At 41.2% G+C, this 15,513-nt stretch overlaps 1 protein-coding gene across 3 annotated transcripts in view; it reads left to right on the forward strand.

Moving 5' to 3' along the window:
• ESRP1 (epithelial splicing regulatory protein 1) overlaps nucleotides 1–15,513 on the forward strand; it is a 51,766-nt gene that overhangs the window by 14,473 nt on the left and 21,780 nt on the right. For all 3 annotated transcript variants that reach the window (XR_011361625.1, XM_069957299.1, XM_069957298.1), the window contains exons 4-6: nucleotides 6,088–6,202; nucleotides 13,948–14,046; nucleotides 15,317–15,371. Coding sequence is in view for 2 of the 3 variants with exons in the window: in XM_069957299.1 (XP_069813400.1) it covers nucleotides 6,088–6,202; nucleotides 13,948–14,046; nucleotides 15,317–15,371 (269 nt within the window). In the remaining variant the exon portion in view is untranslated. The remainder of the gene's footprint in view (nucleotides 1–6,087; nucleotides 6,203–13,947; nucleotides 14,047–15,316; nucleotides 15,372–15,513) is intronic.

Below are 15,513 nucleotides of genomic sequence, written 5' to 3' on the forward strand. Positions count from 1 at the left end.
CGTGCCAGAATTAGAGCTTTTCAGAAACCGCTTATTTAGGGGCATCTTGAAGGGGGGGACCCCCCTTTATAATGTGATTGTGCCCTGATAGGAAATATTCACATTAAAAGGGATTGCTTTAATAAGAAAGACCTTTTAAGATCTAGGTGTGCTGCTTGTTTGCTCCAGGGTCCTTGTAATCCCTCACCATCTTCTATGGAATTACTACCCCAGCAATTCACTGTTAGAACACATGATAAATCTCTCCACAGACCACCTCAGACCCACAGACCAGTTTGCCACTGGTTAACCTCACATTGTGACCTGCAGCGTACCAATTACGCCATCAATTTAGACCATCAGAGGGTTTTCTTTTATCCACGCTTTTGCGTTAGTTCACATATCCTTGCCCAGGCCACTGCATGGCCCACTGGCCGTCTTCTTCATTAACCCCAGAGACATTCTGGACACCCTGGAAGTCAATGTAGACTGTGTGTCCTGGGAAAACTTTAGTCAGAGGGATACGGCAAAGTCTGTATGGGATTGTAGAAGATGGCAACTAATGGCATGGACTAGGAGCAAGGTCGCACCCCAGAGCATAACAAGATGAGACATCTCCCCCAAGTAAGGAAGAATAACATATATCTGGCTCTGGCAGACCCAGGCCATGTAAAGCTATTTTTTCATTCATAAGTTGATTTATTTGCAGACTTCCATGTTGTCTTCATGAGACAATCCCTAGGTTTTTCCATTGCTACAAAAACATGGCCACTTTCTTCCAGAGACAGCACCACTCTTGTTCAGGTATGGTTTGCAATTAAGCTCCATTCATGTCAATGGAACGGAGTTTCAAAACACCACCCAAACTGGAGACAAGAGTGGTGCTGTCTCTGGACGAAAGTGGCCATGTTTTTTTTAGTACTAACCCCTTTAAACATTATACAGCACCAATGAGAAGAGACTGTCTGGTTCTATAACGCACATTGATCATTCGATAAGCAATCAATAGGATTAATGTTTCTTTTGTTGCTGCCGTAGTTTTGTTTAACCAGAGGAGCACATGTAGAGGAGTAATACTTGGCACAGAACTTGTGTCAGTGTGACATTAAAAAACAGAAGTATATCACATTGTTCAGATGTGACTTTTGTTCATAGTACAAAACGGTATATATTACAACTGCCCCACTGTGTGGCTGACATTGCAGATTAGTTTCAGATTTTCATTGTGAAATCCACCTTGAGTACTATACAGACTATGTAAACTGAATGCATGTCAAAATCAGAATGGGGTTTGGAAAACCCAATGTGTGGATTATAGAAGTCTTGGTTTCCAGTATCCTCCTCCTTGCTAGAGACAGCTCCTGGGGGCCCCACCTGCCATGGGTCATTTTATACTAGAGTCCCAACCCCGCACGCCCCTTTTAGCTATGCCTCTAGCTCTTCCCTTTGTTTGCCAACCTGGTAACTATCAAACGGAGAGAATATTAGATGTAATCGGAAACGTACACGTGGAGGAGTAAACCATGGCTGTTTCTGGCCGTGCAGGTGCATCAGAAAGCGAGATGGTCACGGCGAGTTTGACAAGCATGACTGGTTTCCCTGCTTGGCGTAGTGTTAGAATGAGCTTAACGTCCTGAAAACGCCACAGAAACAAAAGACGATTGTTCTTTATCTGTAAGCGTGATGCAGGGGAAGACTCTCTCCAACAAATCTGTGTTTTGGTGATTGGAGCAGAAGCTTCATTGTGGGACATTTAGCAGGGGGAATAGTATTCTTAAACTTTTTATATACAGACCAGAACTTTTAGACACGTGCTGAGCTAGACCTGAAAGACCTGTCTTTCCATGAAGTCTACAGCAGGTGAAACCTTCAAGGACCTTCAGACATTTCGTTTCCCCTTTGTGCATGTAAAATAAGTTGGGGCCAAGCTTGGTCTCTGGCTGGGAAGATGGTTATTGATCTGATATTAAAGGGGAACTATCAGGTTAGAGTAATCTGACCTGCTGATATGTCCCTATTGCACAGGAGACGCAGAGGGGTATCTTCCTCCACGGTGCCTTTACGATGCAGCTAGTCACAGGCTCCACGGTCTGCTGAGACCATTAGGAGCACTGCCCACCCCCGTAGCACCAATCCGGCCCGCCCCTTGCCGACCCGCTCCAATCATTATGATTAGAAAGGGACAGGATGGCCAGTGGTGGATCTGTGCTATTGGAGGGGGGCAGTGCCCATAACTAGTGCCTTCCTCCTCGGCATGCCGGGGGCAGTAGGAACATATCAGCAGGTTAGATTCATCTAACCACCTGATAGTTCCCTTCTAATGAGCTGTTCTGAGAATAGGCCATCAGTAAGCCAAATGTTAACTTTCTAGTTAAACATGGTGGAAGCTATGTAGGGAGTGTCCCTCTTTTGCCAGATTTCAGAAAGTTATATATGTATGAGTGTTGTTTTTAGTCCTTTGACATTTAAATATACCATGTGATTTTATTGCTGTTTTTGTACCATCTGCATATAATATAAGGTGTAGGAGCAGTAGTGCTTTAATCTAGTTTTTATGAGACTCTCCTAAGGGTGTGGTGGAATAAATGATGACTCAAATCCAGTGATCTGTCCATGGTTAGTAATACTGTGAATATATTCTACATGGTACTTCTGCGGTTCTTAGGAGGTAGATGAGATTAAATAATGACTACGGCTTTGTAACTGGGGCAGACAGGTGGCCGTTGTAGGGAATTATGTGTGGATATCTTGTATATAGATTAATACAGGGATGGGGAACCTCTGGCCCTCCAGCTGTTGCAAAACTACAATTCCCATTATGCCAGGACAGCCGAAGCTAAAGCTTTGGCTGTCCAGGCATGATGAGTATTGTAGTCTTGCAACAGCTGGAAAGCCAGAGGTTCCCCATTGCGCCTGTTAACAGGTTGACCTGTCCCTGCACACAAGCACTGATCTTGTAGGTCGCCGCTCTATAATTGCAAGCAGGTTTGCGGCAATTATTATTTTTGCTACAGTTCAATCAGAGTTGCAGTAATACTTTAATTTGGTTAAATTCATCTGAATGAGTATGTTTATGATGGATAGGGCCATTGGCAGGGGGTGGGGGCAGCCATCTTGCTGGAGCTGCTCTTAACATCATTTAGACAGATGCTTTACAACACTTCCCATGGACATAGGTACAATATTATGGAGTGGGTTTGTTATCATGCTCTGTGACCTATGCAGAGGTCATTCTACAGGGGAGGAGGAGGCTGAGCTCTGAACATCAGCTATTGTGACTGACAGTAGATCCCGTGTTATCTATTTACCAGTGTCACCTTTCACAGTAACCCTACCTATGATAATACTGCTAGAAAGTGATTTTTTTGTTTTTTGTTTTGTTTTTTTTCTAGAATGGAAAGTGTTAGTTTATTAGGTATATTGGCCTGAGTGAAACGTGCAAAATTTCTGGATTATTTAATAGAGAAATTAGGAAAGAAAAAAAAAAGTCCCCAAAAATCCTTTTAATAAGTTTAAAGCTTTGGTTGTCCAGGCATGATGGGGAGCCGCAGGTTTCATATACAGCCTCCTGGGTAACAGCTACCGCTACCATCTATCTGAAAAACCAAATGTAAAGCCCAAGCAGCGTGGCACAAGTGCACATAAGGATCCTGGCGTACAGTGGCTGTCATATATTACTGCATAGCAGTGTGGTGATTTTTAAAGGGGTAGTTCACAAAAGTTCTTTTAAAGGGCTTATCCAGCGCTACAAAACATGGCCACTTTCCCCCCTCTCTTGTCTCCAGATTGGGTGGGATTTCAAACTAAGTTCCATTGAAGTAAATGGAGCTTAATTGCAAACACCTGAACTGGAGACAAGAGAGGAGGAAAAGTGGCCATGTTTTAAAAAAAAATCTCAAGTCTTCCAGTACTTATCAGCTGCTGTATGTCCTGCTGTATTGTTTCCAGTCTGGAGAGCAGGAGAGGTTTTCTATGGGGATTTGCTACTGCTCTGGACGGTTCCTGACATGGACAAAGGTGACAGCAGAGAGTTTTGTCACACTAGAGAGAATATACCACTTCCTGTAGAACATACAGCAGCTAATAAGTACTGAAAGATTGGAGTTTATTTTTTTAAATAGTAATTTACAAATCTCTCATTTTCTGGCACCAGTTCATTTGAAAGAAAAAAACAAATTGGTGAAATACACCGTTAGGGTGCGTTCACACCTACAGGATCTGCAGCAGATTTGATGCTGTGTTCAGTTATTTAAATGAAATCTGCTGCGGAAAATCTGCTGCAGATCCTGTAGGTGTGAACGCACCATTAAATGTAAATGCTTTATGTAGATTCATATTAGTTAATGTATTTTTTTTTTTTACACTGAAACTCTTTATTGGTTTCTCAATAAAATGCAGCCATGTAAACCAATCGATTAAAGATGAGCCTTGAGGCTGTGGGTTCCGTGTAAAATAGTGACTTAGAGATTCCAACCATATAGTGTCATTCTTCTTGTGTAGTTGCACAGGTTCTTTTTGTCTCTGAACAACCTCCGAGATATACTTAGCCATAAGGCAGCGCCTATACATGTCTATAGGCATAGTTCTACAATAAAGTGACATTTTATATAATTTTTGTTTTGGCTCTGTGCCATTTTCCATTATATCCTCCATGTCTGGTGACTCTCTAGTTCTCTATATAGAGAACCTACTTAGTGTGTTTGACACTTTGTGTAAATATTCGCCAGGTTCTGTTGGTCAAACATGGTTTATTGTTACACAGTGTATGTACAAGGATTTGCTGGTTGAGTGTGGCGTTTCCAACCGGTTGTAAAATTGTCACTTATGAGTGTGGTTCTTAAAGCCATATACACCTTACACAATTGTTGTCCTAATCTAACCATTATGACAGGACTGGCCAACCATCTAATGCTGGGGGTGTCCTTAGGGTACTATTACACCAAGCAATTTTCCGACGACTAACGATTAACAATCTATACGACCGCTAAGGCAAACGACCCGAAATCGTACACCAAAGTACACAAAACGATCGTTATTTATGATCGTTCTTGCGGTTGTTTAGTCGTCGCTATTGCGTACGTTTCAGCTATGAATTCTTATTCCACCGAACGATGTGCGAACGATCAAACGATAAAAATAGGTCCGGATCCTATTAAACGATCAACGATTTCTCGTTGGTCGTTTAATCGTTGCCTGCTATTACACAAAATGATTATCGTTCAAATCCGAACGATTTAACGATTTTTCGAACGATAATCGTTCTGTGTAATACCACTCTTACTCTTCCCCTTACTTCAGGTGTGAGGGGGCAGTTGGCATTTAACATGCCCGATCCTTTTGCTCCCAACGGAGGTAAACCACTGCCAGGGGTGTCTGAAAGTCACTGGTTTCCCTTCCTTATTGAATATTCATGAATGCTTGACTAAGCTGATTGAGACCAATAGCTGTTGGCCATACAAGAGTTTTGCCAACAGCTTTCTAACCTGTATGTTAAGCATACGAGTGCTGATCACAACTAGAACAGTAAAATACGGCCTGTAGGATGTCTTCACACCTGATTAGGGTAAATAAGGTTGTTTGAAGCATGTGTCTGGATACTTAATCGGCCATGGATAAAAATGTACCAGTATGGTCCCATTTTTTAAGTTTTTCACCTGAATAGAACAGTGCCGGTGCTGGCCGGTTCCTGTGCACGGTGCCAATCTATTACCGAGCACCAGCCCAGGCTGAAGCACTGGAGGCAAGCTGGCCTGCCCCTAGTGGGAGAAAACATCCGCCCCTCTATGATGCGGCTCCATTGATTTTAATTGAGCCCTGTCATAGAGGGGTGGGGGTTTCCTCCCACTGGGGACGGGCCAGCCCGCCTTCAGTACTTCACCCCTGGGCAGTGCTCTGTAATAGATTGGTGCCATGCTAGGGAACCGGGCCGCCATTAAAAAAAAAAAAAAAGGACCGAGGCACCAGCGCCGTTCCAGTCATAAGCAAAACTTAAAGCGAATGTACTGATGGTACTTTGGCTTTGATATGGTCACTTCTAATGCATTATTGAAGCCTATTGGCATAAGAAGTAAAAGATGAAATGCTTAATCATGGTTTTATTCTCCACAGAATATCCTTCTTCCCGAATGTTTTTATTCCTTCTTTGACTTGAGGAAAGAATTCAAGAAATGCTGCCCAGGATCTGGTGAAACAAGCGAGCTCGATGTCACCGCTATGGCAAGTTGTATCCTTTTTATATAGAGACCGTAGCTAAAAAGTGCAGGCTTATACACATGGCTATAATGGAGATACAGTGTATGCAATGACAAGCAGGGATCCTTGTACAGATTTTGCACCACTGCGTCCCTAAGGCTTTGTGTCTGACAATGCATCTAGTTATTATGTATGTGCAAAAGAAATTCTGAGCTGGTAGAAATGGAGCCAAATTGTTTTATCAAATATTCTGTTTACACTTATAATCTCTAATTCATTGAATATCTGGAAAGTTCTGCTTTGTCCACAGCCCGTAACAGGAGTTCTACTGACACTCCTCTGTTGATTCTTGTCATGTGCTAGATCCGTGTTCTTTGTCCTGCAAAGGTGCCTTTTTTTTCCCCTTCTCCCCCCTCCTCCTTTTTGTATTTAATATATCCATGAGATTGTTCTCTCTCTCTCTCTGGCGAGGCTACACCGATGTATTAGAGAGTTGCATAAAGGTGATGGTCTTGCCACAAATCCTGTTTAGCAGCAACACAGAGCTCCAGGTTATAGCAAGGAGCTATGTAAATGGGGACGTGCAGGTGCAGGTTTAATAAAGATGAGTTGGCATTAGTAGTTCCATTTTATGCTAGTGATGCTCATATAAAAGAGGAGACACATAGAAAAGTTTTTTAAAGGGTTATCCTGGCTTAGAGAAACATGGCCACCTTCTTCCAGAAACGGCACCACTCTCCTCAGTTTGGGGGGTTTTGCAGCTTGGTTCAATTGAAGTGAACTGTAATACCACACACAACCTGAGGACAGGGGTGGAGCTGTTTTTGCAAGAAAGTAGCTCTGTTTTTCTAATCTGGTATAACCCCATTAATTACATAGTTTTTCCATGACCCTTGCCGTTTTTCTTGAGAGAGGACCCATCATTAGTTCTTGTGTCCCAGTTGTAAAGGCCAACCAGTACAGCCTCTATCCCATTCCTTTGGCTCTCTGGCTGTTGCTTGGACGGCATGCTAGTGTTGTAACAGCCGGATAAGCACAGGTTAAACACTGCTGTGTGGTATGTAAGCCCTTGGTTATACCATAGATGTACCTGAAATGCCTGAAATTCATACTTCTGCGCGGTCCTGTCTGGGACGGGTTTTTTCCCCCCTTGATGTTGCTACAAAAGAATAGAGAATACTGTCCTGTTTTTCCACATACCGGTCATTTTACTGCGACCTGAAGCAACCAGAAAGGTTCTTCATAGGCTTATCTGAAGAGCAGCTTCTATCCCCTAGAGAGCAGTGAACTTTGGTGTATTTGGCCAACTGTGCAAAGTGTATTGAGGGGCCTGCAACTCTCTCCTGACAGGAGAGAAGGATCGGACGTGATGGATTTTCACCTGACCCTTTTGTTCTACTGAGAGAATCCGCCACCAGAGCTATCTTGTGGCTTCTTACCACTCCCTATAGAGGAAACGTGAATGTTTGCCTGAGCTGAACTTATATAGTGATGGCCAACAGTTACTAAAATTGTATGACCATGTTAACATGACTTTGGAGCTAAGCTGCTATCAGACTACTCTGGTGGGGGCTTATCTCTCCAAAAACAAAAGAATCAGGCAGTTGAAATTCAACAGGCCTGAATTGAGAAGTTCCCATTTCCATGAGAGAGATGGCTGATCCCACTGAAACTTGAGGTTTCAGCCTAAACGTCTAATACCGACTGTCTTGTCTATGAATCTCTACATTCTTAAAGTGCACATTTGGTATTGTCATTTTAGAGCTAAAAGGCGACCATTATTGGTAATGACTGACGCAAATAATGAACATGGACAAATAATACGTTGTGTGAACATGGCCCTAATGTTAAGAACTAATAAGATGCGGCATCCCATACAAGAAGGAAGTTTGAGCTTCTAGTAAAAATTTCACATAGATTTTTATTTTTTTTTTTAACATGCAAGAAAGCTCCACACCTTGTGATCATATTTGCCATGCCTCTAAATGCATTATCTCTTGGCAGAGCCTGTCGGTGCAGAATCTATTTGCCCTGGAGCTGATTGCTTATACAGAGGCGTGAGAAGGCAGTGAGAACTTTCCTTGGCGTATGGATATGTCCTATAGGATGATGGTGTAGGCACTAGACTATAGCTTCAAATTGCAGAAGTTTTGATGCGGTGTTTTTTTGTTACTTTTTTTCTTTTTAAATTTCCTAATAAACTATTTCTGATCATCCAGCCCTGTGATCTGCTTCTCAGTATGTGAATATAGCCTAAGGGCCCTTTTACATGGAGCGATAATTGGCAAAATCGGCCTGATTCGGCAGATAATCGCTCTGTGTAATAGAGACAATGATCAGCCGATGAAACAATCATTGGCTGATTGTTTTTTAGGGTCCAGACTTAAAAACATCAGCCGAGGATTGAGCAAACTGTTCCCAGTGTTCTCCTGCGCTCTGCACGCGTCTTAGCACTGCATGCTGCAGCTTTAGAGCAGCCTGTTTGAGCTGACAGACTGCTCAGCCAATCACTGGAAGCAGCACTGCCAGCCAGTGATTGGTTGAGCGGCCTGTCAGCTCAAACAGGCCGCTCTGAAGCTGCAGCGCACAGTACCAGGACATATGCAGAGTGCAGGAGAACACTGGGAATGTGGACAGGTAATGTATTAACTGATTGGGCAAGGGTTGCACGGAGATCGCTAACTATGTCTGTGCAACCCTTGCTAAACTATTATTGGGCTGTAATAGGCTATGTAAACGAGCACCGATCTAGCAGATCGCAGCTCGTTTTACAATATTGATCAGCTCGTGTAATAGGACCCTAATGGTGCGTTTACACAGAGATTTATCTGACAGATTTTTGAAGCCAAGGCCAGGAACAGACTATAAACAGGGAACAGGTCATAAAGGAAAGACTGAGATTTCTCCTCTTTAAATCCATTCCTGGCTTTGGCTTCCAAAATCTGTCAGATAAACGCACCATAAGAGGAGTTCACCCCCTCTTTAATAGAACATGAACCTGAAAGCAATCCTAGTACAGTCACTATGCATAGAATGTTTCACCATAATGTGTTTTTATGATACTTTTGTGAATGAAATGTTCTTCTGCCTATAGTTCTAAGTTTATGCACATTGCTTGGTGTCTTTCCGTTTAGCTTGCTTTTAAGTTCTTACATCCCGGATGTGCTGGTTCATTGTTTGCACAGTGACCGTTCTGCTGAGAAATGTTCTGGGTGGCTTCCTCGAAGAAGGGGGAAACAAAAGTGCTGCAGTCTTTGCCGATTCTTTGGATTTCATCCCCAAGTAACTCTGGTCTTTCTATGTTTGTCGTTCCTGCTTACAGTTAGATCATGCTGTTTTCCAGTTTGAGTTTCCATCCATTGTTTAGCTTGAAGTTGCCAAACCTCAGGAGAAACCTTCTAGCGTATTTGTCTTTTTGCATCACTTGTCGCTTTATATAAGGGGTATCTCTCCAAATAGTCACCACTGCTTTACTATTGGTCCCTTCCAGGCTGAAGTGCATGCACAGGCTGTGTCGTATAAATTTTTGCACGGGAGGTGGAAGAAGTCCCTCATTTCATGTTTGGATATGTGCTCTAATAAGGAAGTTGGAAAGGCGATCATCCAATATTTGTAGATGCAGATTAACATTGATGTCTGGGAGGGTAATTTTAGTGAACGGTAATTGTAGAACAGGTATGTGTGAGGCAGTACTGACTCCTAACGTATCCTCACTAGGGATGGTCCGAACAGAGTTCGGTTCGGGTTCATACGAACCCGAACTCTCGGTAATGATTCCCGCTGTCTGCCCGCTCCGTGCAGCGGGCGGATCCAGCGGGAGGACCGCCTGGAAAACTGGGATACAGCCATAGCCATAGGCTGTATCCCAGTTTTCCAGGCGGTCCTCCCGCTGTATCCACCCGCTCCACGGAGCGGGCAGACAGCGGGAATCTGATGGAGGGTTTGGACCATCCCTAATCCTCACCCCTTCTATCACCTAGTGAGGCAGTGGGACATATGAATGACATACACCTGTCTTCCATATTTGTAGACCGATGTCAAGGCCTAAGAAACCAATGGTCATGACAGAGGCCTAGAAAATGCAAGGAGGCATAATCCAAAGATAGTAGGTAGAAGAAAGTGTGTTAAATGGGAAGACCCACCCTTCACACTCCATTTACCATTAGTGAAGGAAGATCTATCCTTTTCTGACCAAAATAGCTGACTCTGAATATATTGTCTAGATTATTATTTATTAAAATTAATATATATGATGGGATATAATATATTTTTATTTTTTTATTTATTTTTCTTCATTTTAATGCGGGGGCAGCCAAATTGTTTATAGCAAACCCCAAGGACATAAGCACAATAGAACTGTAGGTCATTTTATAGTAGGGGGGAAACTGAGCCCTATTGTGAACGGCCTGAACCCATCTTATCTATGCATTGACCTATCTGTGAAAAGGAGGACACTGCTGGGAAATGGAACAGGCCATCTCTACTATATGTGCCTATATAACTTCAATAACTGACTGTTATCTCCCCATACTCAAGAACATTCCCATGTCTTCACAGACAGCGTAGGTTCAGACACTGTTGTTATGTGTATGGGGGCCCATTTTAAAATATCAATAGTAAAATGGAAAATTACAAAAAAAAAAAAATCACAATGTTTTTAAAGACTGAAGTCTAGCATCAATTTATCAATGAAGGAAATAGATTTGTAAGTCACTATTGACACTTTTATTGGATCACGTGGTTGTCACTTTCCTTTTTAAATCCAGCCCTCTCTTGTCCATCAGTTTTAAATGGGTGTTCAGGATCAACGCTCTTGACACCAGTACCAAACTAAAGGACCTGCAGTATTATGTTCTACGTGATATAGGCCGGATACGGTCTTTGTCCTCGAACTGCTCTTGTTTTGTCAGACGGGTTAACATTTGAGACTTTTGGGTAGGGACAGTGCAGCAAGCAACATGACAGGTCCTATAAGTGTCAAGCCTGCTGAGCCAGTTTGGTTTGTTTATGGATGCCTTGTGGGGGGGTGAGCGAAGTTTTCTTGGCTGTTCCTGTGAGTCACTCCGCCTAGTTTGCAACCGCCTTTCCCTGAAGAGAAAAATGTTGTTTAAGTGCGTAATTGGATCCCTGTGATCCACCCAATTTATTCACGGAGTCAGCAGATGTGCAAATTATTTTCTGTCCTTTGGTGTCACCTTTAAGGTTTCTGAAGACTCCATACTGTAGATATGAGGTTGCAGGGGCGGCGGTGCAACTTTGATCAGATTTTGTGGCTCTGGTGGTCAAATATTCCAAGTTTAATCTATTATCAATGAATGTGTGATGATATGACTGTGTAATCATGTCCAGGTATGTCCCGGGGGGGTAAAGAGGTGTGACCCAATACAGATTCTGTAACATTGGCCCCACCTGTCAAGTGCCATTTAAAATACTGGTGGTGTCCTATAGAGCCTCTTTAAACCCCATCTTTTATATTAAAAGGGGTACTCAAGGGAAAATCTTTCCTTCAAATCATACTTATTAGCTGCTTTATGTCCTGCAGGAAGTGGTGTATTCTGTCCAGTCAGACACAGTGCTCTCTGCTGCCACCTCTGTCCATGTCAGGAACTGTCCAGAGCAGGAGTACTTTTCTGGTTCAATGTTTTTATTAGGTTTTTTAAGAACAAATTACAAAAGAGAAAATCTATAAGCACTGACTTTAGTGCCAACAGTATAGTTAACGTTTAGAAACAACAGGAATAACATTTGGTATATTATATAGATATAAAATTGTGGTAACATACATTCAGCATGGTAGAATGACATTAGGTGTAGCACCTCCTGAGAAAATTGGTGTAAAGTCTACTGGTTTGTCAGTAAAGAAAATATACACGGTAAAGAGAGAAAAATAATATATTATAATATAATGTACATTTCCTCAAAGCCCATATGTGAGCTGCTTATTGTGCGTGTGTGCAGTATGATGATTCCATCCATAAACCCCATTTGCATAGAAAAGGTTGTGTGGAGCCAGCGCCATATGCTAAAACCTTTTCAAAATGGAAAGAGGAGTTTACTGCTGTACTTTTCTATTGGGATTTGCTACTACTGTGGACAGTTCCTGACATGGACAGAGGTGGCAGCAGAGAGCACCGTGTCAGACTGGAAATAATATACCACTTCCTGCAAGACATGCAGCAGCTGATAAGTACTTGAAGACTTGAGAATTTTAAAAATAAGTAAATTACAAATCTATATAACTGAAATCATTTGATTTGAAAGAAAAAAAAATCTGAGTACTCATTTAATGGAACAGATTTTTAGTTCGAGAAAATCCATCTATTTGGCTGATCGTTCCATATCCCAAGAAGACCTACAAACCAAAAAACCCTTTGTTAGTGACTTTGTTGCATGTCAAGGAGCTCTAGGTCTTTATTATTAAAGCGAAGATTAACATCTAGCTCTTGGTTAAGATGATGATGAAGAAGAAGAAAAAACTTGTTTGTCTGCATCATTGCACAACAAATGTCCTGAAAAATGCAATTGATGTGTTTGACTTGTACAAGCAGCGACAAGATACGTGGTGGTGGTGGTAATAATAATGGGAAGGGCTGGGTCTCTATACATGCTAATAAGTTATGCAGAGAACACAACTGGGTAGAGCCCATCCCGGACGCTGCACCCCCTAGACATCTTATTCTTTCCTTCCTGGTAGAGTTGAACAAACCGAGTGGAAAAGGTGGGACGGAAACATTTAAAAAATAATAAAGAACCAATAAGAAATTAATAATTGACATTCCTGGCAGATTGTTCATTGTAATTACTGTTTTTATAAATGATTTTTAGTCGTATATATCCAAGATGAATTTGTCATCTGTGCAATCTATATTAGGAATACATAGTTGATTTACCTGCAGCCCTATGTAAAACCACTGTTGATACAGTGTGAGTATGGTGATATATCCACCTGTTATCTGTGGTATGACATAGCTGGGGATTATTCACCCTGTTGCCATGCGGACCTTATTTCTATGGGGTTTCCAGTACTTAGAGAAGTGGTCATAAACATGACTAGAGTAGATTATCCATGTCTAGTTCTTAATCACTATCTTCTATAAGATGGATTTATCAAGATGGCCATGGCTAGAGTTGTCTGTCAGTGAGCTAGTATTCAGCTCACGGCTATAGTTACACTTTAATGTAATATAGATAAATATATATATATGCGCAAAGGTACTTCCACTGCACTCCAATAGTGTTAAAAAAGAAATGAAGCGACATTTGTGGCTTCATTCGTTTTGCTGTGCTGCACTTCTCTGTTGCATAAAATAAATTGGTTTCTTTTTTAACACAATTGGAGTGCAGTGGATGTACCTTTGCATCTACATAGAGCCACGGCGATCTGTTGGCACCCCCTACATTATCAGATTGTGCTGCTGACAAGAATATATATACACATATGGGGCATAGCTATAGGGAGTGCAGCAGTGGCAGCTGCACCAGGTTCCTGGCATCTGAGGGAGCTCAAAGGTCCCTCTACCAGTATTACAGAAGGCACGGTAGGTGTGGGGTCCTTGAAATATTCAGAGCTCCAGGTTTTGCCTTTGGGTCTCTTTGACATCCTTGTGATAAACGTTCTCCTCTGTTTTAGTAATTGTATTGGGTCACATTTGTTTTTGAACTTTTCAGTTTCGTCTTTGCCCCAGATTTTTAGTTTTTGCCTTCCAGCCTTTTGCTTTATCCCACAACTGTTAACACGAAAATTGCTGCCAAGTTCTCCTTAACCAACATCTACAGATTTGGGCCTTGAAAGAGAGGACATGGAGTTGCCTCATGGAGCATCGGAGGTGGACGCTATGGGAGATATTATTGTCACACTGATTTCAAAGCCTTACAGTAAGTAAAAATTGTGTGCACCTGTAAATCTGTTCCATACATATAATAAGAGTGGCCATGGTTTATATCGTGTGAATAGATTTTTACAAACCTTATTTAGGCTGGGTTCATAATACGTTTTTGCAATCTTTTTTTCATCCATTTTTGCAAAAAAAAAAAACTGATGGAAAAATGGATAAATTTGTGCATCCGTTTTGATCTGTTTTTCCATTGCCTTCCATAATAAAAAAGATCAAATGCATCCATGTTTAAAAAAAGATGCATTTTGATCTATTTTTTTAATATTGAAGTCAATGGAAAAATGGATCAAAACTACTGCACACAAATGCATGTTTTTGATAGTGTTTTTTTTTTTTTTGTTTTGCAAAAACTGATTACTAAAACTTAGTGTGAACCCAAACTTAGATGTATGGAACAGTAGATTTTTTTTTTTTTTTTTTTTTTTTTTTTTTTTTTTTTTCATCAAATTTGCAGCGTGTTTCTTTAAAGACAGAAGATGCTTCTACCTTCGTCATTTCTGCGGTTGGATTGTTCTCGTGTTTCAGGAGATGGACATTTTAATTTCAGCTTTCAAACACTCTGTTCACCAAGAGCTGTGATGGAGAAGCTCATCCAATAGATATACAACAAGCAGTGATGTCTGTCAGCAATGTTACACCTTGTAGTAGAATAAACTCCCCTAATCTTAAGGATCTGACATTTTGATTAATGTTCCACGATCTACAAGTCTCACTTGTACTCTTTTTACTAAAAACTTGAAACACTGTAAAGAAACATGTAGGAAAAAGGTTTAGTATAATTAAGTTACAATAAGGACCACAGTGATCAGCTATAATCTTCAGGGGATCCTTGAAACAAGTGTCCAATTTCCTGTAGTGCCTCCACAGGGGAAATAAGGTATTGCAAGTCCTGTTTAAAATTAAAATTAAAATGTTAGTGTAATACATGGATATAATGGATCTCCCTGAGCAAAAAAAGCAACTGATCATACATCTGAGGACTCCACGACCTACAAACTATGACAGATGCCTGTTTGTGGCATCCATCATACCTTGACTTCCATGCTAAAGAAATGTATATCAGTGGAAACTGCCCAAAACAACAGCCTTCTTACCCCATCAGCAAATGGGTACATTTGCTGTAAGCATTTGTTAACAAACGTGTAACCCTAGTAATTATAGAGGAGGGTCCTGAGCAGGGGCAGCCGCCTAGTTAAAAAAAAATTAGTTGGTATTTCTGGAATTTCTAATGAATGTTTTTAATATTTCAGGTCACAAATTTTCAGACCCAGAAAGAGTAAACTATAAATTTGAGTCTGGTACTTGGTAAGTTATTCTTGTTGTTTTTTTTTTCTATTAGATTACATTTATTATTGACGTCTTTTTTTACTTTCATATATAAAGGCGATGTTCCCAAACAGTGTGTTTTTTAACTTTCCAGCTCAGAAACGTTTGTATAGTTTTTTTT

Source organism: Dendropsophus ebraccatus, chromosome 2 (assembly GCF_027789765.1).
Source record: "Dendropsophus ebraccatus isolate aDenEbr1 chromosome 2, aDenEbr1.pat, whole genome shotgun sequence".
Lineage (NCBI taxonomy): Eukaryota > Metazoa > Chordata > Amphibia > Anura > Hylidae > Dendropsophus > Dendropsophus ebraccatus.